The sequence below is a fragment of the Salminus brasiliensis genome, chromosome 8, assembly GCF_030463535.1.
Source record: "Salminus brasiliensis chromosome 8, fSalBra1.hap2, whole genome shotgun sequence".
Classification (NCBI taxonomy): domain Eukaryota; kingdom Metazoa; phylum Chordata; class Actinopteri; order Characiformes; family Bryconidae; genus Salminus; species Salminus brasiliensis.
The window spans coordinates 42,543,789-42,566,761 of record NC_132885.1 but is presented as its reverse complement, the minus strand read 5'-3'; the positions used below and the strand labels follow the sequence as shown (position 1 = coordinate 42,566,761).

Here is a 22,973-nt window from a genome sequence, read left to right as displayed (position 1 = left end):
ATGCACTAACCGGGTCGCTGGGTTTGATTGAGGGGGGCGCACGCTGGACTGGTGCCTGGGGTGCACTTTTCCCTCCCTCTCTTTCTCTCTCTCTTGCCTCTGCCGCTCGTTCCCCCCCTGCAGCTGTTGATGTGCGAGAGCCGAGGGTTCCCGCTCAGCAGAAGAGTCCTGGTGAATAAGTCCCTGCTGGGAAGAGTCCCCCAGTCCTCAGGACTCAATCCTGGTCCGCCAGGTTGGGGTTCTAACAATTACCCTCCTGACCTCCGGGTTAACGTAGGGACCATGCGTAGACGTCCAAGGATGTCGGGTTAGTGGTGAAAGGTAGCAGAAAAGGCTTGTGAAGGGCAAGTCAAGGGCAATATGCAAATACCACCACTGCAGTGGAGGGGTAATGCATTCTGCAAAGCCCGGTAGATGGTCGTGAAAGTCAGCAGCGGCTCTCCTCATCACTGCCGCTGGTTCTCAGGAGCGAAGAATGAGAATCTCGATGGGCGACATGGACAACACCTCGCCGATTTTTTCGGTTCTGTCAAGAAAACCTTTCAGGGATGCTGGAAGGGGCCGGAACAGGGCACCCTAATCTCGGGCAGTGCTTCGCAGAGCCGCCTCTCGATCCCTGGTGTGGTTTCCTTTCAGAGCAAAAACAGGACACCTGTCACTTTGAGTGACAGCAGGTATTCTCCCCAATCACCCAGGCAAACAACCCGATGACGGCCCGCTTTGCTGAACATGCTGCCGCTGTTCCCGCTCACAGATGATGCGTTGTCAGCGATCATCACGGGCTGAAGGAGGCCTGTGGACCACTCACGAGAACTGTGCGGTATGTACGGTAGCTGCAGCTAATGGACTGTGGTCACTAGTGCAGGAAAGGGGGTCTCATAGCAATGTCAGGTGTCACTGGGGTAGTCATGGGCTAGCTACCTCAGGTCCACTAAATGCTGAAGCGCCAGTTTATTAGATATGACTATATTGGTCCAGTGTGAAGGGTCAGCCTCAGAGGAAAGAGGCCACCATAAGCCCACCCCTGACCTGACATTATGGGGGTGGTGGGCCTTTCTAGCCTGGCAGTGTATATGTGTGTGTGTGTGTGTGTGTGTGTGTGTTTGTGGCACCTGCCAGGCACAACAGTGTTCCCAGATATCTGTCCGAGTGGGTCCGGCATCGAAAAATATCCAAAAAACTGACCACTGATGAAGGACTGAAAGTGTAGAATAGATACATAAATAAATAAATAGAATAATGACACACTTGTTCAATATTTATATTATATTATATTAATATTTAGTATAATTACATTACACTGTGCTTCACTGTAAACTCATTAATATGGTTTGTTAATATTTATTAATATTCTTGTTATGGGCCGGCTTCTCAGACTTGATTTCTGATGGTGATTCATGACTGATGCTGCAGTTTAGCCCAAGACTAAACCTAATCCAAGCCTGGAAACCAGCAGCAAAGGTCTCATCCGGGTTCGTTCTGATCCGTGTTAATTATGATTGATTAGAGAGGCTAAAGTGAGCGTGTTTTATACCAGAAGCAGAACAGCAGAGCAGCAGAGCGATGGTATTAATGGAACTGAGGATCTTCTACATGTCTGGTGTCGGCGGGTGGCTCACGGCCAGCAAGATCAAAGCTCATGGAATGTACATATCCACTAAGGTGCTGTAGGGCTGTCACTGTGATCAGAGGATCGCTGGTTCGAATCCCGGTCATGCTGCTAGCCATTGGTAGGCGAGGTTGTCCTTACTCTCTCTCTCGCTACGCTTCGGTGCTGGCCGCCACTGGCGTCTGCAGGGGTCGGAGCCGGGTATGCTTCCCTCTAGATGCGTTGGTTGGTTGCCCGGCGATGTTGCACCGGCAACAGTTCGAGAAATGCGCGGCTTGTCTGTGCGGCTTCACGCCGGACACACGTCCACCCTCACTAGTGTGGGGGGCATTGCGTGTGATCCAAATTGGGAGAAGCATTTAGTGAGTGTCAGAAACCACTACAGATCCAAAAGGAGCTTCGGCTAAAGATATCCAATGCGTTGGAAAGGCTGGTGTGATCTAACTTAACATCAGGTGCTTGAATAAAATTCATATTTCTATTTTTTTGTTGTTGTTTATCAGTTTGTTTATTTCTTCTCTGTCCCAGCAAGTACAGCCCTGATGAGCAGGGCTCATGCAGCTTCCTCGTGATCCACTGAGCATCAACAGATGGGCGACGGTCTCTAACTGTACACCAGCAGCTGCAAGGTGAAGCTGTGAGAGAGGTGTTTCTGATAAAGTGGCCACTGGCAGTGTAACAGTGAGATGCGCAGAACACAATAGCCACGTCCATCAGTCCTTTACGATGAACGGTGTGACATGGTGTCGCGTGCCCGTGTGAACGTGTCCGTAATCCTGCGTGATTCCCAAAATCCCTGTGGGGCTTTCTTCGCTAAAGTGTTTCCATTAGGACGTGTGCCAGATCCGTGGCAAGTGAACAGTCGCTGTGTGTGTGTGTGTGTGTGTTGTCTGTAGGCCCCGGTGTTTGAGTGCCTGTCCCAGTTGGATGGAGGAGGCAGGTTTCAGGCAGAAGGGCGATTGAACTCCTGGAACCATAATAGAGAGGCAGTCGCGGGAAAGTGGGCCAGGAAGGGTCCTCCTGGGAGGAATTGGAAGCGGAGCGTTCGGCTGTCAGACCGATTCCTTCCACTCTGGCAGTCGCATGACACGGGGAATATGATAAAGTCAGCCGAGCAGACACCTAAGGAAAGGGGGCGGTATAAATAGACGGCGTGAGTCACCCGCGTTATGTAAAGTTCCGTTCGGATCGGGCTGCTCTGGGCAATTTCCGGAATCCAGATTTGATTTGATGGAAGGCGGGAGATTAAGGCTGTTCGACGGCTTCCCCGTGACAAGCAGTGTCATCGGTAGACACGGCGAGGTGCGCGGGGGAACGCTGCGGCTTTTGTGTTTCGCCTGACGTTTTTCAAAGGCTGTAAAAGACAGAGGAGTGAAGGAACAGAGGCCGAACGCTCCCTCTAAGAGCCAAAACACACACACACACACACACACACACACACACACACACACACACACTTCAACTAGGGCACCGCTTCGTCTTTCGAGGTTCTGCTTTTTCTGCCACCAAACACAACACTCATCCTAACAGACCTGGAACAGTACGAGTACAGACCGGTGGGGTAACTGGGATCTGATATCAGCACCAGTGGAAAAGAATTCTTAATTAATTATTTTTACTATTATTAATATTTCATTGTTTTTAATTCATTATTCTTTTACTTGCTTGTTTACTCGTGACTGTTATATTCCCAAAGTCACAGGTTTCATGAGGCTTCTTGAGACTCAGGGATGCAAGTCCTAGGGAGTCTTAAGCTTCAGGGGTGCAAATCTGAGGCTAGTCTTAATTCCTGCATACAAGTCTTAGGGGTGTGAGTCTGGGTCAAGTCTTGAGTCTCAGGGGTGAATCTTAGGGGTGTGAGTCTGGGTCAAGTCATTTGAGAGGTGTGAGTTTGGGTTGAGTCCTCAGTCTCAGGGGTGCGAATCTGAGTCTAGTCTTGAGTCTTGGTTGTGAGTCTGAGTCGAGTCTCAGGGGTGCAAGTCTGAGTTTAGTGTCAGAGGTGTGAGTCTGAGTGGAATCTTGAGTCTCAGGTGCGAATCTTAGGGGTACAAGTTTGAGTCTTAAGCTTCAGCTGTCTATGTCCGTGAGCCGTGGGAGTCAGCATCTCTATGAGGGGCCCTGAAAAGATCAGTAGTTACACCTCTGGTACCCTCGTTTGACACGTTCGGAATGGTTATGGGGGAAGAGTAATTACCAGTAATGTCATTGGCAGAGCACTAACAAGGTTCCAGTGCTAACGATAAGCGCTAACGATAAGCCTGCCCAGGCTGCTGGGGCAAGGTGACCCTTACCGCACAGCCAACGAATTTCAATCAGCGCCCCCCTCCCCGCCCCCTACAGAAAGGTTCTGTAATTGCGAACTTAAGGCCATTGCCAGATCTGTTAGTCTGTCAGTGACACAGCGATCGGAGCTAGGCAGGTTTTTAGCAGCTAGCGCAAAGCTTTGTTCGGCCTTTATTGACTGCAAGGGCTCCAGTGTTTGCTCTGGCCTTTAAATGCACATTCATCTCCTTTAATGACATTAGATGATATTCTGCATCATAATCCACCAGCTTTATTTTACGATCTAATATTTGACCTTCTGAAAGGCAACGATAAGGCCTGTACCTCTGCAGTACGTCATTCGGCTGTTCAGATAAACTACATGCTGAGAAACGGAGGCCGAAATGAGCCTGAGTTTTATTACACTATATATTGACAAATGTTTGTGGACACCCCTTCTAATAAACGCATTCAGATACTTTCAGTTGTACACATTGCTGACACAGATGTGCAAATGCACACACAACTTGTCTAGTCCCTGTAGAGAGGAAAGTACTGCCAATAGAATAGGACCCTCTGGAGCAGATCAACATCATGACCCTATTGGTTCCATGCTGCCTAATAATAGGTGTGGGCTAAAGGGGTATAAAGCCCCCCAGCATTGAGCTGTGGAGCAGTGGAGGAACTGTGTTCTCTGGAATGATGGAGGAGGAGCTCCATCCAGTACTTTTGGGATGAGTTGGGTCAGAGAAAGTCTGAATGAAAAGCTCAGAGATTCAGGTGGGCCGTGATGATGGGGCCCATTGGGGAAGCCCAACTGGGTCCCAGTAAAAACGCATGTACAAACCCACTCAGAGCCCATACCCATCTGGGACCCACCTAGCCCTCGTTTCACTCATGTGAGCCCCACGTGAGCATGTTGGCAGCTCCCTAAGGATGAAACTCAAGAAGACCTGAACATCAAAAGGAGAACGTCTCCAAATAGTAAGGAAACTTTGAGAAGAACCAAGACTCTGAAAAGGAGAACTTCCCTCAGAACACTTAGCATGTCTTGGCTGATTGACTAGGTTTGGGGTTCTGGGCGAAACCGTGTGACACTGAGCAGTTCAGAGTAGTCGCTCTGGGCCAGTCAGAGTGTTTTTCCCCCTTCTTCTTCGCCCCGCCGTCACCGCGGCTCACAGCTCCCGCCGGGGAGGACAAGTGTTTCCTCCTTGGGTGTTTCTGAGAGGGCGGCCTTTTTGTTCTGGGGCTGCTTTTCATTCCTTCACAAGCGCAAACAGAGGCAGCGCCGGCCGGGAAGAGCAGGGATGAATATGCAGATGCTCCCAGACTTCTGATGCAGCTCGTCGCATAATAAGTTGGACTCCACTCGGCATGAATGAAGAGCACTCAGCAGCGCCGTCTAATGAGATACAACTAATCAGAATGTTTGTGGTGGATGTGCCGGCTTAATGGAAGCACACCTGATTGTCTCTACGGCTCCGTCATCATCGTCCTCGTCTCCGAGCTCGTGAGGGAAAAGATGTTGAGACAGAACTCATGTGCCAGAAACCAGTGTTTCTGTGGTAACCAGTGTTTCTGTGGTATCCAGTGTTTCTGTGGTAACCAGGGTTTCTGTGGTAACCAGTGTTTTTGTGGTATCAGTGCTTTTGTGGTATTAATGGTTTCTGTGGTAACCAGTGGTAAACAGTGTTTCTGTGGTAACCACTGTTTCTGCGGTATCTATTGTTTCTGTGGTAACCAGTGTTTCTGTGGTAACCAATGTTTCTGTCTTATCTAGTGTTTCTGTGGTATCCAGTGTTTCTGTGGTAACCAGTGTTTCTGTGGTAACCAATGTTTCTGTCTTATCTAGTGTTTCTGTGTTATCCTGGGTTTCTTTGGTAACCAGTGGTAACCAGGGTTTCTGTGGTATCCAGTGTTTCTGTGGTAACCAGTGGTAAACAGGGTTTCTGTGATATCCACTGTTTAGTGTGCCCCAGAAATAAATACAGCCCCCCCTTCAGTGTTGTCTCCAAAGCCCCGCCTCCAAACTGTAAGATATGTTCTCTCCCGTTTGCTGCAGTAACAGCCTCTATTCTCCTGGTGGAACATTGCTGTGACTAAAATGTGATTGCATTCAACCCCAAGAGTGAGAACATCACTGAGGTCAGGTTCTGATATTGGATCATTAGTTTTGCCACTCCAACTCATCCCAAAAGTTCTGGATGGAGCTCCAGCATCACTCTTAAGAATCCCATCACTCCTACAGCCCGGTGCTGAGGGGCTTACTACCCCTCTAGCTCAGACTCTGCATTGGAGCGCGGTGAACTTAGAGCATCCCATTCTGTTGGTCATTGGTTATGTGAACCTGCAACATAAATGAAAGGAAAGTAGACACGCCTCCTGGTCCTGGTTGGTTGACCAAAACAGATATGTTGGACAGCTGCCAAAAAAAATCCAAATATTACCAATAGTCTCTACAATCTCTGACCTCGAAACGTTTTGAAGTGGAGTCGTGATGTAGGACAGATTTAGGAACGAGTCGAATATTTTAGAAACGAGGGTGCTAGGGGGCGTGTCCTTTGAGCTGGAGCCTCAGTGTGGCCCGCAGAGCCAGACAGGGCTGTGGTCATTATGAACTGTGACCACAGCGACTGTTTGACTGTTGTAATCTCACGCTGAAGCGTATGATGCGATTGCTGCTTGTGATTGTGGGTCAGACAATGGTCCAGTGCTTCCAAATGAATCACAGCTCTACTGGATTCCTAACGCGGCACCCGGGCGTCCCCGTCTCCTGCAGAACGGCTTTCAGGGTCAAGTGTGGTGAATTGGTTTTATGGAGATCAGGATATAAGCATTTTATTAAATGTAGGGGTCAGTTAGTAAGTAATAACGCCTGGTGTATTGACTAGGACTCGGGCGAGATGGGACTGCACCACGATCTGGAGCTCATGATGATCTTTTCTCCTGCTGTAACATCGGTTTTATTGACTTTTTGTTAAACCAGCTTCGAAGTCCTGTTTCAGTCTTTAGAGCTGAGAGGCTGTAGATGTCCTGCAGTTTTCAAATAATACTACTACCCTTACAAAACTGACCTATAGAATCCTCTGGAGAGAGATTAACACCATCCTTTGTAGCCATCACACAGCCACACAACAGGCTTTAGCCTCCGCAGTTAAGTGGCCAGCCACCTCAGCGCCCAGTTAGGTGCCTGGCTAAAGGGCACCTCAGCTTTGAACAGTTCAGGACCCCTTCTCTAACCTTTAGGCCGGGGCTGCCCATAGTAAGCTATAGTACTTGTACAGTGTATATAAGTGTATGCAAGCTATACACTGATCAGCCATAACATTAAAAACGCTGATAACAGGTGAAGTGAAGAACACTGCTGATCTGGGTCCAGTGTCTCCTGTCTGTCGAGGGCTGGATCTACATATCAGTCAGTGAGTGAACGGTCAGTTCTTGAAGATGATGAAGGTGATGAAGCAGGAAAAATGGACAAGCGTAAGAATCTGAGACACTTTGATAAGAACCAGACTGTGATGTTCTAGACGAGTCAGACTGGATCAGAACATCTCCAGAACATCAGGCATCAGGTCTTGTGGGGGGTTCTCGGTACGCAGTGGTCAGCACCTACCAAAAAAGCTCCAAGGACAGGGACAAGGCTCATTGAAACTCATGGAGGTCTCACTCCACAACTTACAGGACTTAAAGGACCTTAAAGGACTCCTTCTTGTGGTCTTGTGGAGTTTATGCCTCGACAGGTCAGAGCTGTCCTGGTGGCACGAGGTGGACCCAAACAATATTAGTCAGGTGGTTTTATTTGTTATGACTGATTCATGTATTTTCTAATATAATAAGACTACAGTGATGACTATAATAATCTATAATACTCGTATGCTGAACTGTAATAAAGCATATAGTGCTATAATGATGCTACCTAAAGTTATTTATTATTGTGAATAATACAGAATTGTTACTGTATTACGGTGATTAATGTTATTATTGAAATGGCAGTTTATAAGTTTCAGTTTCTTTCTGTTGTGTTGGGTTCGATTCTGGACTGGTTTATCATCACAGTTGATTATTTTAATAGTGAAAATAAGTGAAACCACCTTAAATTTGAATATTTTTGCATTTTAGATATCTGTTTACTAAATTTACCATATTGGAATAAATATTATAATAATAAAATGAATTAATTCATTCATTAACATTAGTCTCTGTGGAGGATCTGTACTAATTTACACCCAGAACTTCAACAGTTCTTCTCATCTGACCCGGACTAGAAGTTCTGTTCTGTAGGAGAACGGTTCTCTGTTGAGTCAGTAAAGGTTCCTGCAGAACAGCCTGTATTTCTGTATGTTCTCTTTCTCCAAAGTTCATCACAGAGAGCCAGAGAGAGAGAGAGGGAGAGAGGGAGGAACGATCAACACGCAGCCGCTGTTTCCACGTCGCCACTCGGGGAAAGAAAACACAGCAACACCCGCAGTCTGGACGCCCTTGTATTTTTTTCCACACTCGTATTCCGACAGGCCACGCCCCCCGGGCCGCTCATTGGCTGGTATTATTGCTGTGATTAGCAGGTCGCGCTCCCGCTCTGTCATGACAATGAGCAGTACGAACTTCCATCCAATCGTGACGCAGGAGGCGTGTTACCGCTAGCCAATACCAGCGCAGGAGGCGGAGCTCGACCGAATACGGGTGTGAAACAAAACACCGAGCTGGAGAGGAGCCGCAAGCATGTGGATACTGCCTCAGATCGGCCCCGTCCTGAAGCTCTACCTGGTCGGACTGAGGGTTCTGCTCTACCAGCTGCTTCACAGAGCCTTCACCTCTCCAGGTCTGCGGCCAGAACCTCATTTGATGTTAATTTCAGGCTGTTACAGTGAAGGTTTGGTTGAATGAAGTGAGGGCTGGAGGGCACTAAAGCCAGCTGAAGTTACAGGGGTTTTGAGGAAAGTGAAGTTCAGGCTCAGAGAAGGGTAGAGAGGCCTAAAAACATACACTCCCATTAAATCCCACTAAACTACAAGATCTTTAAAGTGCAGGTGGAACCGCAGTCGAGCTTCTCTGTCTGATCAGCATCTCTCATATAAACATCAACCCATCCCATCCGGCATTTACCCACCCTGACCCGGCTGTAACCAGCCTGTACCCATACCATTTATACCTATCCATGCCCACGTATACTCCTCCACACCCATCCGTCCATCCATATCCACCCATTGCTACTAATTCTCACCGAGGCCCACCCACAGATATACCCACCCTATACCCCCCCCTTACACACACCCGTCTGTACCCATCTGAACAATTCATGCCTTATCATACACACCTATAACCATTCATACACACTCCCATCTGTACCATTCATGTCATACCGTACATGCCACCCATAGCCCTGCACGTCCATACTCATCCACGCCCGTCCACACCCCTAACCCGTCCTCACCCTGTCCTCACTACTTAACCTGAAACTAGTTGCTGGGGTTGGTTTCTGCTGGCCTCTCTGGACATGTTTGGTCCTAATTAAAGCCGGAACGTGGCAGGTATGAGAAAGCGGGGTGAGGTCAGACCTGTTCACAGTAGCTTAAAGCATTTTCATTATGTTAATGGTACCCGAAAGGCCTGTAATGAGCGAGGAGCGCAGCGAGCGTCCAAGCATTCGCCCAGCATCTGTACCAGCGTCCAGGTTCCGCTCATCCTGTAACCATTCAGACGGGGTTCAGTCATTTTTCTCACTGAAATAAAATAAAGGCCGGTGTGGGCGTGCACCTGATGGTACCTGCTGTTATTAGACGTGTAATAATCGGGTTCTTGCTTCGACATGGAACAGAGAACCCAACAATAACAACTGTAGATATAACACCTCTTTACCATCACAGATTCTTCACAGCCACACATCTCATTTTCAAGAATGGTTCTCCAAGCAACCATCCACCGAAAATGGTTCTTCTGCGCTTGGAGTGGTTCTATACAAATTGGTTGTATCTAGCACCCAAAAACAAGTGTTCCCCACTCTTGTTTTTGGGACTATATAGAGCCTGTTTTGATTAGGCTCTTCTGTGGAGAACCCTTATTGGCATATATATCAGTGTGGGCTTGGGTTGCACTGAGCATTGCTGAGGCTTCCTCACTGGTGGCTGAGCTTTAGCCAGTACTCTGTATCTGTAAAGAACCGGTTCTGCTCGATCTAGACGTTTCAGTTGGGAAGAAGCAACAGGTTCATACTTCCTGTCTTTGCCTTTTGCAGTTTTGCCCCCTCAGTATGGAAAGGTGGCCATCGTCACGGGGGGAGCGCGAGGCCTGGGCTATGAGGTAGCGAGGCAGCTGACCGGCCTGGGGATGCACGTTATCATAGGTACTGTTAACACCCATGCACACACACTCACGTTTCATGATGTCTGCGCTTGGCTATCCTCTTCCCTTTGTGTTCCTGCAGAGTGATGAATGTGAGTGTGTGTTGTGCGGCTCAGCCCCGGGGGTCCGCTCTCATTACCGCGGCGCAAGAGTGAGCATGCACGGACCGCAGCCCAGATGAAATGATGGAATCTGATGCGAATAATGATTCACGCTCAGACTTAATGCAAGCCGTGCGATTCCACGCACACACACGACATCTGTGGCCCTAGGCGACATCTGAGGGGGGGTTCTAGGGGGCGCTGCAGCTACTGCTGGAATTTACCATCATTAGTAAACACTTGTTTGTGGACTCTACTTCTAATAAACACATTCAGCTACTTTAAGCTGCACCCATTGCTGACACAGATGTGCAAATGCACACACACAGCTTGTCTAGTCCCTGTAGAGAAGAAGTACTGCCAATAGAATAGGACTCTCTGGAGCAGATCAACATCATGACCCTATTGGCTCCATGCTGCCTAATGCCAGGAGTGGGCTAGAGGGGTGTAAAGCCCCCCAGCATTGAGGAGCTGTGGAGCAGTGGAAGAACTTCTACAAGGCAGCTTCATTCACACATGAACGCAACGTGTAGTTAAGAGCTAGTAGACTAACACAGCGGCACAGCGGCAAAAACAAAGCATCGGGTGTTGAAGCAGGAGCCGTGACTGTGAGAAATTGGCAGTTCTCCCCTCAGTGACACAAGTGTGATGAGGAGGCAGGTTGTCTTAATAATTCACTTTGTCACAGATGGTTAGAATTTCCTGTATGTCGTGAGAAACCTGCTCATCTCTGTGTTTGGTTACGTAAATCACAGCATAAATAGAAAGCTGACTCTCTGCATTATGGCCTCCGGGCATTCTCCAACTCTGCTGGAATATCACCTCTCGGACTCAGGTTTTTTACACACACACACACACACACACACACTAAGCCTAGGTTTCGATTAAAGACACCAGCTCTAAACCCTTTAGACAGCCTTTCTACACGCACTGTAAATCTTAAACTAACAATGACTTTCACTGACTCTACACACAGAGCAAGACCACTACCCCTACTACCCCTTGTGCTTCCACTCACTGGCCACTTTATTAGAAACCCCTACCTTGTGCTTCCACTCTCTGGCCACTTTATTAGAAACCCCCACCTTGTGCTTCCACTCACTGGCCACTTTATTAGAAACCCCTACCTTGTGCTTCCACTCTCTGGCCACTTTATTAGAAACCCCCACCTTGTGCTTCCACTCACTGGCCACTTTATTAGAAACCCCTACCTTGTGCTTCCACTCACTGGCCACTTTATTAGAAACCCCCACCTTGTGCTTCCACTCACTGGCCACTTTATTAGAAACCCCCACCTTGTGCTTCCACTCACTGGCCACTTTATTAGAAACCCCTACCTTGTGCTTCCACTCACTGGCCACTTTATTAGAAACCCCCACCTTGTGCTTCCACTCACTGGACACTTTATTAGAAACCCCTACCTTGTGCTTCCACTCTCTGGCCACTTTATTAGAAACCCCTACCTTGTGCTTCCACTCACTGGCCACTTTATTAGAAACCCCCACCTTGTGCTTCCACTCACTGGCCACTTTATTAGAAACCCCTACCTTGTGCTTCCACTCACTGGCCACTTTATTAGAAACCCCCACCTTGTGCTTCCACTCACTGGCCACTTTATTAGAAACCCCTACCTTGTGCTTCCACTCACTGGCCACTTTATTAGAAACCCCCACCTTGTGCTTCCACTCACTGGCCACTTTATTAGAAACCCCTACCTTGTGCTTCCACTCACTGGCCACTTTATTAGAAACCCCCACCTTGTGCTTCCACTCACTGGCCACTTTATTAGAAACCCCTACCTTGTGCTTCCACTCTCTGGCCACTTTATTAGAAACCCCTACCTTGTGCTTCCACTCACTGGCCACTTTATTAGAAACCCCCACCTTGTGCTTCCACTCACTGGCCACTTTATTAGAAACCCCCACCTTGTGCTTCCACTCTCTGGCCACTTTATTAGAAGCCCCTACCTTGTGCTTCCACTCACTGGCCACTTTATTAGAAGCCCCTACCTTGTGCTTCCACTCACTGGCCACTTTATTAGAAGCCCCTACCTTGTGCTTCCACTCACTGGCCACTTTATTAGAAACCCCTACCTTGTGCTTCCACTCACTGGCCACTTTATTAGAAGCCCCTACCTTGTGCTTCCACTCACTGGCCACTTTATTAGAAACCCCCACCTTGTGCTTCCACTCACTGGACACTTTATTAGAAACCCCTACCTTGTGCTTCCACTCTCTGGCCACTTTATTAGAAACCCCTACCTTGTGCTTCCACTCACTGGCCACTTTATTAGAAACCCCCACCTTGTGCTTCCACTCACTGGCCACTTTATTAGAAACCCCTACCTTGTGCTTCCACTCACTGGCCACTTTATTAGAAACCCCCACCTTGTGCTTCCACTCACTGGCCACTTTATTAGAAACCCCTACCTTGTGCTTCCACTCACTGGCCACTTTATTAGAAACCCCCACCTTGTGCTTCCACTCACTGGCCACTTTATTAGAAACCCCTACCTTGTGCTTCCACTCACTGGCCACTTTATTAGAAACCCCCACCTTGTGCTTCCACTCACTGGCCACTTTATTAGAAACCCCTACCTTGTGCTTCCACTCTCTGGCCACTTTATTAGAAACCCCTACCTTGTGCTTCCACTCACTGGCCACTTTATTAGAAACCCCCACCTTGTGCTTCCACTCACTGGCCACTTTATTAGAAACCCCCACCTTGTGCTTCCACTCTCTGGCCACTTTATTAGAAGCCCCTACCTTGTGCTTCCACTCACTGGCCACTTTATTAGAAGCCCCTACCTTGTGCTTCCACTCACTGGCCACTTTATTAGAAGCCCCTACCTTGTGCTTCCACTCACTGGCCACTTTATTAGAAACCCCTACCTTGTGCTTCCACTCACTGGCCACTTTATTAGAAGCCCCTACCTTGTGCTTCCACTCTCTGGCCACTTTATTAGAAGCGCAGATCTTGTGCTCCTGTGTGTGTATCTGACAGAGTGCTGTATGAGCAGACACAGTGTTCTCCTTCCTGATTTCCTCCTCCTCCAGTGTAAGATAATTAATAGGATTAGTTAATTAGGTTATATATTTAATTCCCAGAAGCCAAAAATATTACTAGGCAAATTGCTGCCCTTGGCTGTTGACGCTCGTGGTCCGGCTCTCTGATTAAGAGTCTCAGACTGAAATGACGTCTTTTTGGGACGAGTCCAACTGCAGATGAAGCTTTTAATGGCCTCTTTGATCCAGTTCTCATGTTGTGGACCGCCCGCTGTCACAGGTTTTTGTATATTTGTCAAATTTAGGTTTTAATTGACCCCAGACCCCCCCCCCCCCCACCTCGTCAGCGTCTGTTCATTATTAATAATAAACTTGGCTTTGATCTGCTGATGACAACGGTCACCCTTTAGGTCTTATTCCTTCAGTAAGGCAACCTTCAAAGCTTCCTCTCTTCTATTTTTCTGATGTACTGAGCTGTTGTGGTTGGATAAGAACCATCACACACCGTCTTCTCCACCTCTCTCCACAGCCTCGCGTGATGAAGAGCAGGGATTGGCTGCTGTGAAGAGGCTTCGAGAGGAGAGGAGCGCAGCTCAAGGTGGGCACTGGATTTTCTTTTTCATTCTTCAAACCCCTCCTCTGTCGGCTCATGTAATCGCCAGTCTGCTCACGTCTGGCGGTGAAGACGAATGCTTGTTGCAGAACATCATGATTGCCTCCTATTCTGCTGCCCCCCAGAGATGGGCTGGGGGGGAACGAGCTTCAGGAGAGAGATTGAAGACCCTCTGAACGGCGAAACAGGGCAGATCGAGCTTCAAGAGAACCCTTTGAGAGTGCCTTTGAAGTCTGGACTCTGGTCTGAAATGTAGCCGCTGTGGAGGTCTCCTTGGGGGTTCCTCCTGGCCTCTTGGTGGGTTTATGTCTGATAAAGATGAAGATCAGATCAGAGTAAACTAAACATCTAAAACCTCCCTCACACAAAGTTACACTGTTTTACTGTTTTTTTGGGGGATGATGAGGTGGGGTGGTGATCAACCAACATCTTGACCTCAGTAATGCTGATGTCACTGAATGCAATCAAATCCTCACAGCAATGCTCCTCCTCCAGAATCTAGTAGAAAGTCTTCTTCTCTGGACAGTAGAGACAGTTACTACAACAGAAGCAGGATCAGCTCTTTTAATACCCTTGATTTCAGAAGAAACAGTGAATGAGCAGGTGTCCCAATACTTTTGTCCATTTAGTTTACTTTTGGGAAACTAGGCCAGGATTAGTTCTACACCTGATCTCAGCAGGTTCTCATTGTTCCTGAATATGTAAAAGACTTTATACTGATCTTCAGATTAGATCTGAGGTTCTTCACAAAGACGTTCCTCATAAAGATTCCACAGCGAGGCCTGAGGACTCTCTCAGAGGCTTTTCAGATTGGGAGATTTGCGGCTTCACTCCTTCCGCATTAGTAACTGTAATAGGAACGAGGCTCGTGCTCTAATTGGTATGTAACGGCGAACCTCAGCGGTGAATGTTCTTGGCGAATCCGAGCGCGTCGTGTAAGGTGCGCGGCACTCGAGCTTCTAACAAGCCCTCCGTAGAGAGGAGCCTGCAGAACAGAGGCGTCGGGTGAATGCTAATACATGACCGCCGCAGACTGAGGAAACAGAGTGTTGCGTTAAACAGAAGAAACGTCAATAACTAGCGGTAGGAAGGTCAGTGAGGGAACCGCGGTGGAAACCAATAGTGAGCGATGCTGTACAGTAGGGCTGAGGTGCCCTTAATTGAAACCTCAGACTGAGGTTAGACGTCTGTAATTAAAGGTGCTAATCGACTGAAATGAAAGGGCGGCTCAATAAAGGGAATATTCAGAGTCCTGCGTAATTTGTCTGAAGGTTCGCCTGGGTTTATTTATACTGATCACAACAGACTTTTCCCCAAAGTCAGCTTGTCCTGACATGTGGGTGCAGTGTCACCATGTCTCTAAGAACATCCCATTGGGAATGTCCCAAGAGTATGAGGAAGAACCAATGGGAGAAACTGAGACTCGAAAAGGGGAAGTCCCAATGAACATGAGGAAGACCTTCCTCTGGGAGGAACCAAGACTTGAAAGGGGGACTCCATAAGATCATGAGGTAGAACCTCTTAGAGGAACCAACACTCAGAAAGGGAACTTCCCAAGAGTATGAGGAAGAACCACTGAATGGAGTTGAGATTCAAATGGAGAACTTCCTGTAAGCATAAGGAAGAACCGCTAATCATCATCAAGACTCTGAAGGGGAACTCCTCCTAGATCATGAAGAAGAACCACTGAGAGAAACTGAGACTCAAAAAGAAAAAGTTCTAATGAGCATGAGGTAGAACCACTGGGAGGAACCAAGACTTGAAAGGGGAATTTCCCAAGAGTATGAGGAAGAACCACTGAGAGGAACCGAGACTCAGAAGGGGAACTCCCCAAGAGTATGAAGAAGAACCACTGAGAGGAACCAAGACTTGAAAGGGGGACTCCATAAGATCATGAGGAAGAACCACTGAGAGGAACCGAGACTCAGAAGGGGAACTCCCCAAGAGTATGAAGAAGAACCACTAGGAGGAACCAAGACTTCCTAAAAGCATGAGAAAGAACCCTGGGTGAGGAAGCACAACTGGAAAGAGGACTTCATAAAAGCATGAGAAGAACCAAGCTTCAAAAGGTTCCAGTGCTCCAGTTTGTAAATTAAGGTGATGAATCTTTGGAAGTTGACCATGTTGGTACCATCTGAAGAGAACGCAGCACCCCTGGAGAAGAACATGTCCAGTGACTTGCTTGCTTAGGAGCTCAACAGTGGCAGATAAGTAGACCTGGGTATTGACCCAACAACCATGGGCATCTCTCTGAGTGATGGGCGCGAGAGAGGGATATCCGACTCACCCAGAGGAAGCAAGGCCAGTTATGCTCTCTGGGACTCTTGACCACGATGGTTGTAGGGTCCAGAGCCCAAGCTTAGGAGGTTGTTGCTGACCGATGTTGATCCCCTCCATTTGTCAGACCAAATCTTCCACCCTGATTCTCTTCCAAGCTTTGGATCCATAGAGGGTTATTCCAACACTCCAGGGAGCATTTTGGGAGGTCGGATCCTGAGTAGTAATTAACTCATCTTTGGTCTTTTCTTTCTCCGAGTTGACGGATGATTTTATTGTGTCTTAATGCAGTAGTGCTCCGGGCGCAGAAACAGAAGGGCCCCCACATCTGATGTTTTCCCCGACATAACAGAAAATTTAAACGACTGTCTGATGACAAGCGATTCCACTCAACTAAATGCGAGCCTCGGGCCCCTGGCCTGCCAGCCGTCTGGTACGGAGCGCTGCTTCTGTTTCAGAACTCCAGCACTCAGGTTAATTTCCGTCCCCCGGTGTCCAGCAGTGCTTCTGCAGCTCCTGGTGTTTGGAAGCGATAAAACCTCGTCTTGGGACCGTCAGCTCTTAGTCAGGTCTCAGTCTGGCAAGCCAGGCCCCTCACGTGACCCAGGAATTGCTGTGCGGCTTCCCTAGGGGCCATGCAGGCAGAGGCACGTATGCAAAGCAGGCTAGCGTCGCCACTAAACACGTAACATGCTGCGACACACTCTTCCCAGCCTGTGCAGTGTGTAATAAGTGTTTATCGCCAGAGCATGTTCGCAGCGATTCCCAGGAACGGCCAGCCAGCACTGGAGCCGGCATTCAGATTCCCATAAGGGCTTGGAGCCACTCGCCCATTCCGTAAGCAGATTATATGTTAATGAGCTAGCGTGGAGACCGAGGATGAATTAGTCATCAAACTTTCCTTGAGGAGGGCTAAAAATACGCCTACGTCACTTTGTCCCGCAGGTTTCAGGGATCTGATTGACGGCGTTGAGCTTATGAGGCGTGTGCGGTGGAAGGGCTCAGCTTTGGGGAGGTCACGGAGGCCCTCTGTGAGGACGGGGGTTCACTCTCCCCCGTGTTTTCTGTGTTTAATTATGAGCGTGAGTAATGCTGGATGAATCATTCACTCTGGCGCTTCAACTGTTGTGTCGACGCCCACCCCGTAGCCCGGAGCGCTGTAAATCGGCCAGCAGGACTCTGTGTCTTTCTGCCCTGAAAGCATTGGAGTGGGTGGAGACCCACTTACAGCCGACAGTTTTTCTTTTAGGGGCTAAAAGAGTGCGCTGCTTTCTTATCAGTCTTTTCTGATTAATGGTGTGCTGACACTGAACTATCTACAGTGTAGAGTTAGTCATTCCCAGCTGCTGCCGGGACAGCCAGATGTGACCCGGGAGGAGGGGGTTTTGAGGGAGTGGGTGGGTGGGCATGCTGTTCGGCCTCTTCGCAGCCACAATAAAGCTCAGAGTTGTCAGTCATCTCTCTAAAGATCACTGAAATAGTCTGCAAGGGTCCAAAGTCTGGAATCGATGTTTAAAAGTGCAGATAAATGGATAATTTATGAACAATATGAAGATGTAAATAAGATGATGATCAGAGCTAATCTCATAATATTAATATCCAGAATTGTTGCACCCTACTCTCATGACTGGCTTAAGCCACACCCATTACAGTCTCCCACACTCTTGATTGGTTTAGGACAGATCCACTTACAGCACTTACTCTTGGCTGGCCGTAGCCACACCCATTTATTGGATCCCACACTCCCACACTCTTGACTGGTTTAAGAAGGAACCACTTACTGGACTCCTCACTCATGACTGGCCTAAGTCACACCCACTTACATGATCCCACATTTGGTTTGTGATCTAAATGAGGTATTGATTAAATATCATTTAGGCATCGGTACTGACCGGTACTAAGCGGTACTAAGCGGTACTAAGCGGTACTGGGGGGTACTGAGCGGTACTAAGCGGTACTAAGCGGTACTAAGTGGTACTGAGCGGTACTGAGGGGTACTGAGCGGTACTAAGCGGTACTGAGGGGTACTGAGCAATACTAAGCGGTACTAAGTGGTACTGAGTGGTACTGAGCGGTACTGAGTGGTACTGAGCAATACTAAGCGGTACTAAGTGGTACTGAGCGGTACTGAGTGGTACTGAGCGGTACTGAGCGGTACTGAGCAATACTAGGCGGTACTAAGTGGTACTGAGTGGTACTAAGTGGTACTGAGCGGTACTGAACGGTACTGAGTGGTACTGAGCGGTACTAAGTGGTACTGAGCGGTACTGAACGGTACTGAGTGGTACTGAGCGGTACTAAGAGGTACTGAGTGGTACTGAGCGGTACTAAGGTGTACTAAGCCCTAGTCATGACCTTCCATGCTATGGTCGGTCAGCAGCTCCAGGGATAAAACTGTAAATGTGTGTTCTGCTGGACCCCCCCTCTCAGCACATCTGACTCAGTGACATATTAGCCCTTTAACAGGTGAGACGTACATTTGTTTCATTGGGAGCCGTTAGCACCTTTGTCCCCCATCCATTCTCCTGTCTCCGTCTGGCGTTGCGGCAGAGGGGGATCTTTATCACGGCCGGCTGACCGAGATTTTCAGCCATTGCTCTTCCATCTTCCTGTCAGGGGTCATCAGTCTCCCTTCTGATGGGGCTCTTGGCTTCAGCGCCGCAGCGGCAGGGATTCTCCACTCCTGCTGTTTTCCAGAGAAGAAAATCTGCCGGGCTAATTATAGCACCCTGACCTGGGGTTGCACGATGGGCTGATCAGATGTGTGTGAAAAATATATACAGCAAAAAATGGACAACCGTAAAAATCTGAGACACTTTGACGAGAACCAGACTGTGGTGCTCTAGATAATGACTGGGTCAGAACATCTCCAGAACATCAGGCTTCAGGTCTTGTGGGGTGTTCCCGGTATGCAGTGGTCAGTACCTACCAAAAGTGCTCCAAGGAAGGACTCTAGCCCACGCCTGGCATTATTAGGCAGCATGGTGTCATGATGTTGATCTGCTCCAGAGGGTCCTATTCTATTGGCAGTACTTCTTCTCTACAGGGACTAGACAAGCTGTGTGTGTGCATTTGTACATCTGTGTCAGCGATGGGTGCAGCTTAGAGCAGCTGAATGCTTTCATTTAAAGGGGCGTCCACAAACATTTGGACACGTCTGAGTGATGGTTTCTCTGTGAAGCTGCCCTGGTTTCTGTGTTGTGGTCTGAAGCAGAGCTCGTGTCGCTCAGATGTGAGGGCTGTTCTCAGCTCTTTGGCAGGTTGTCTCCTCGAGACAGTGTAGAATACATAAACAACGAGCCCCCCGAGGCTAAATCATTTATGATGGCTTGAAACTCCGTTACGGTTTCAGCCGAGATGAAAGAGGTTCGGAGAAGAGTGTACGTGTGTGTGTGTGTGTGTGTGTGTGTGTGTGTGTGTGTGTGTGCCGTTGGAGGAACAGGATATGTCCGCCGCATGCCACGACGAGCATTTCCTCAATAATGCCAGCTAAACAGAGCAGCAGGCCTCAGATATTGCAGCTGGCCAGCCTGAGCCGGACAGCATGACTCAGGGGCTCTTGCTGGCTGTTAGCGCGCTCACGGAAGCAGAGCTTTGCTGGAGAGGCTGGTTCTGGACGTTTGAAGGACCTACGTGTTCTGAATTTGGTATGAAGAGAGTGTTGTGATGCAGTAAAACTGATGTATTGATCTTTTGGGATCAAGTAAATATAATAGACTATTTACTTTGACACACAAGAAACAAACACTGTAAGGACAAAAGTATTGGGACACCTGTTCATTTGTTGTTTCTTCTAAAATCAAGCGTATTAAAAGAGTTGATCCTGCTTCTGTTGAAGTAACTGTCTCTACTGTCCAGAGAAGAAGACTTTCTACTAGATTCTGGAGGTGGAGCATTGCTGTGAGGATTTGATTGCATTCAGTGACAAGAGCGTTAGTAAGGTCAGGATGTTGGATGATGATCACCACCCCACCTCATAATCCTCAACTTATCCCATCCAAAAGTACTGGATGGAGCTCCACCACCATCATTCCAGAGAACACAGTTCCTCCACTGCTCCACAGCTCCTCAATGCTGGGGGGCTTTATACCCCTCTAGCCCACGCCTGGCATTAGGCTGCATGGTGTCAGTAGTTCATGTTGATCCAGAGCTCCATATTTCCCTCGTCTGTTTTTAAATAATAAACCCTTTTCATTGTCTAACATGTTCATCTGCAAAGTGTGAAGATTTAGCCTGGTTTATTGATGTTGCTGGAGCTGTAGTGTAGCATTTTTGAAATTCGCCATGTTTTCACATCTGAAGCCGCACATCAGTCCGAACGTTTAGCACCAACACCGAGAGCCGTGAGATAGATAGCATCCAGGGATTTCATCAGCGTTGCACTCGCCTTCATGCAAATTACATCACCTTAGTCCAGAGCTGATAAGGAAATCACTTCAAACGGCGAACGATGCCATTCTGCTCCATCAACTCCCACTCTGCAGGAGCGCAGACCCCAAAAGCCTGGGTCTAACCGTTCACGAGATGTCCCTCAAAAAATAAGCTTCCTTAAGCTTCAGTGAGAATGAGTAGGCTCCATAGGAAGCCCAACAGCTCCTCCGTCTACTGTGGAAATACCAGTTAGCGTAGCTGCCGTTATGAAAATAAAGGTATGTTCAGACGCTAGTCAAAGCAGATGCTTTGAAGTCTGACCACAAAGCTGACCGAGCAGGTTGAACACAAAGACGGTGTGTTCTTCAGGTGAGGATTTTACTGAAGGCCAAAGTTTTACACATTAGTGAGGCATGTGTCTGTTAACCACCTGATCCCAGTTATTTAACCTGACATTTAACCTGTAAATAAGAGTTATTGAAGCTAACAGTCGTTTCATCAATTCATCAGATAATTTGATTTGATCATTTGAGACAAATAAATATAAATAATAATAAAAAATTACCTTGGATAGGTCATTTACAGCAGCATTATGTGAGAATTGATCTTGCTCTTGGCCTCCCCCTAGAGTTGAGGAGTATAATTCACTTTTACACCACTGCTGTAAATACTAGTCATGCTTTGAGCCAGCCTGTCCACGTGCATTTCTGGACAATGTAAGAGCTGCAGAAGCTTGATCTGAAGGTGGAGCAGCATGTGGGCGGAGGCGGTAGAGTAATACTACAGGATTTTACACTAATATGACTCTATGGGTTCTGCAGCGTTACACAGCAGTTCTGGAGAGAGGTTCTCCTCCTGCAGCTCCACCACCAAACCTCCATAGTGCAGTAGCAGCAGCGTTTATAGGGAAGCATCAAGTAAAGATTGTCACTAATGCTAAGAACCAAAGTCAGATTTGGCATTGCTATTGTGCAGGTGGCATTGCCTTTCAAAGCTTTTATTTTCTGGCAGAAGTTGGACTGCTGTGTTTGTTATCCTGTGGCGTCACTCCGTATTTCCCATGATCCTGGTCTTCACTGATGTTTTCTAATGTGGGATGTGTTCAGATTAGGAGGATCCGTAATGATCAGAGCAGAGCTGAGAACAGTTCTGCATCATAAATCTGACTTTGTTCCCCGATGTTTCAAAAAAATATGTGAATAAGTGTGGATGTGCCTCAGTAGTAGATCAGAAATCAGATCTGTTTGAATTGGAGCAGAGCCATGGCCAAAACCCCACCATTATTGGTTCTTTTGTCAGTATCATCCAGCGTTCTCCAAACTGTATCAGAGAAGCATTCCTCAGTGAGTCCCGAATGTGAATACGCTGTAGCTTTACCAGCTCAGACCAGGACAGACGATATTGCAGCTAAATGAACTACCTAAGCCATCTATCGCCGGCTTTTTCTTTTGCCTTGTGTGTTTAATAGCTGTGAAACTGACGGGGGGCAGGAGAGAGATTCGCTGAGACTGAGGAAACCGCCGCGTCTGCATGAATGAGTCCGTCGCGCTTGTTCTGCTCTCTGGGAGAGATTTAATTGCCTCTTACTTTCAGTAAAACAGCTTTTAATTCTAACGATTATTGACTAGCCTGTAGTGGATTATTGATCAGCTTTTTGATTTTGTAGTTCAGAGAGCCGAAACACTGGGAATGCTCTTCAGCTTGTTGGAGCCAAACCGTGTAATCTGGAACTGGGCTGAAGAATTGTCTCCTTAAGTGCCAACTACACAAACAAAAAAAGGTACACCTACTGTGTGGCTACACTCAGTGGCCATTTTTTAAGAAACACCCCCCCCATATAGAAGCCAGTTGTGGGTGTACAGTTATGGCCTTGGTCCATTGGTTACGGTACAGTTTATTAGCCCGCCTCTACCCCACTCATTGGTGAAAGGGGACCACCATAAGACCATAAATTAGACCAGATATTATTGGGCTGGTGGATCCTTCGACATCACTACAAGTGGTGGAGTGGAAGTAGCCAGTAGGTGTTTCTAAAAAAGTGGCCAGTAAGTAGAAACTAAATGTCAGTGTTTCTAATAAAGTGGCCAGTGAAGAAGCACAGGCTAGGTGTTTCTATTTAAGTGGCCAGTGAAGAAGCACAAGTTAGCTGTTTCTAATAAAGTGACCAGTGAGCAGTATACCACAATGTCATTGACAATCACCAATGGAACAGTATATTATCCCAGTTGTCAAACCAGTTGAGACATTCCCAGTCCGCCCTAATATCTAGAACCCCAGTGCTGCCATTGCTGGGAGGGTGAGTGCTAACACAGCCTTCCTCCCAGTCACCACTGGAGCTCACCATGCTTGGAGGAGACGCTAATTCCTATACATCAGCTAACAGACGATCATGCTGG

General features: G+C 47.9%; 2 protein-coding genes across 2 annotated transcripts in view; one reads left to right on the top strand and one right to left on the bottom strand.

The window, feature by feature from the left end:
• Positions 1-22,973, bottom strand: part of sowahca (sosondowah ankyrin repeat domain family Ca) — a 121,744-nt gene that overhangs the window by 41,102 nt on the left and 57,669 nt on the right. The window lies entirely within an intron of this gene.
• LOC140561463 (polyprenol dehydrogenase) overlaps positions 1-22,973 on the top strand; it is a 39,167-nt gene that overhangs the window by 275 nt on the left and 15,919 nt on the right. Inside the window, exons 2-4 of the mRNA XM_072686685.1 lie at positions 8,229-8,690; positions 10,104-10,211; positions 13,846-13,914. Of these exons, the coding sequence (XP_072542786.1) occupies positions 8,591-8,690; positions 10,104-10,211; positions 13,846-13,914 (277 nt within the window). The 5' untranslated portion in view covers positions 8,229-8,590. The remainder of the gene's footprint in view (positions 1-8,228; positions 8,691-10,103; positions 10,212-13,845; positions 13,915-22,973) is intronic.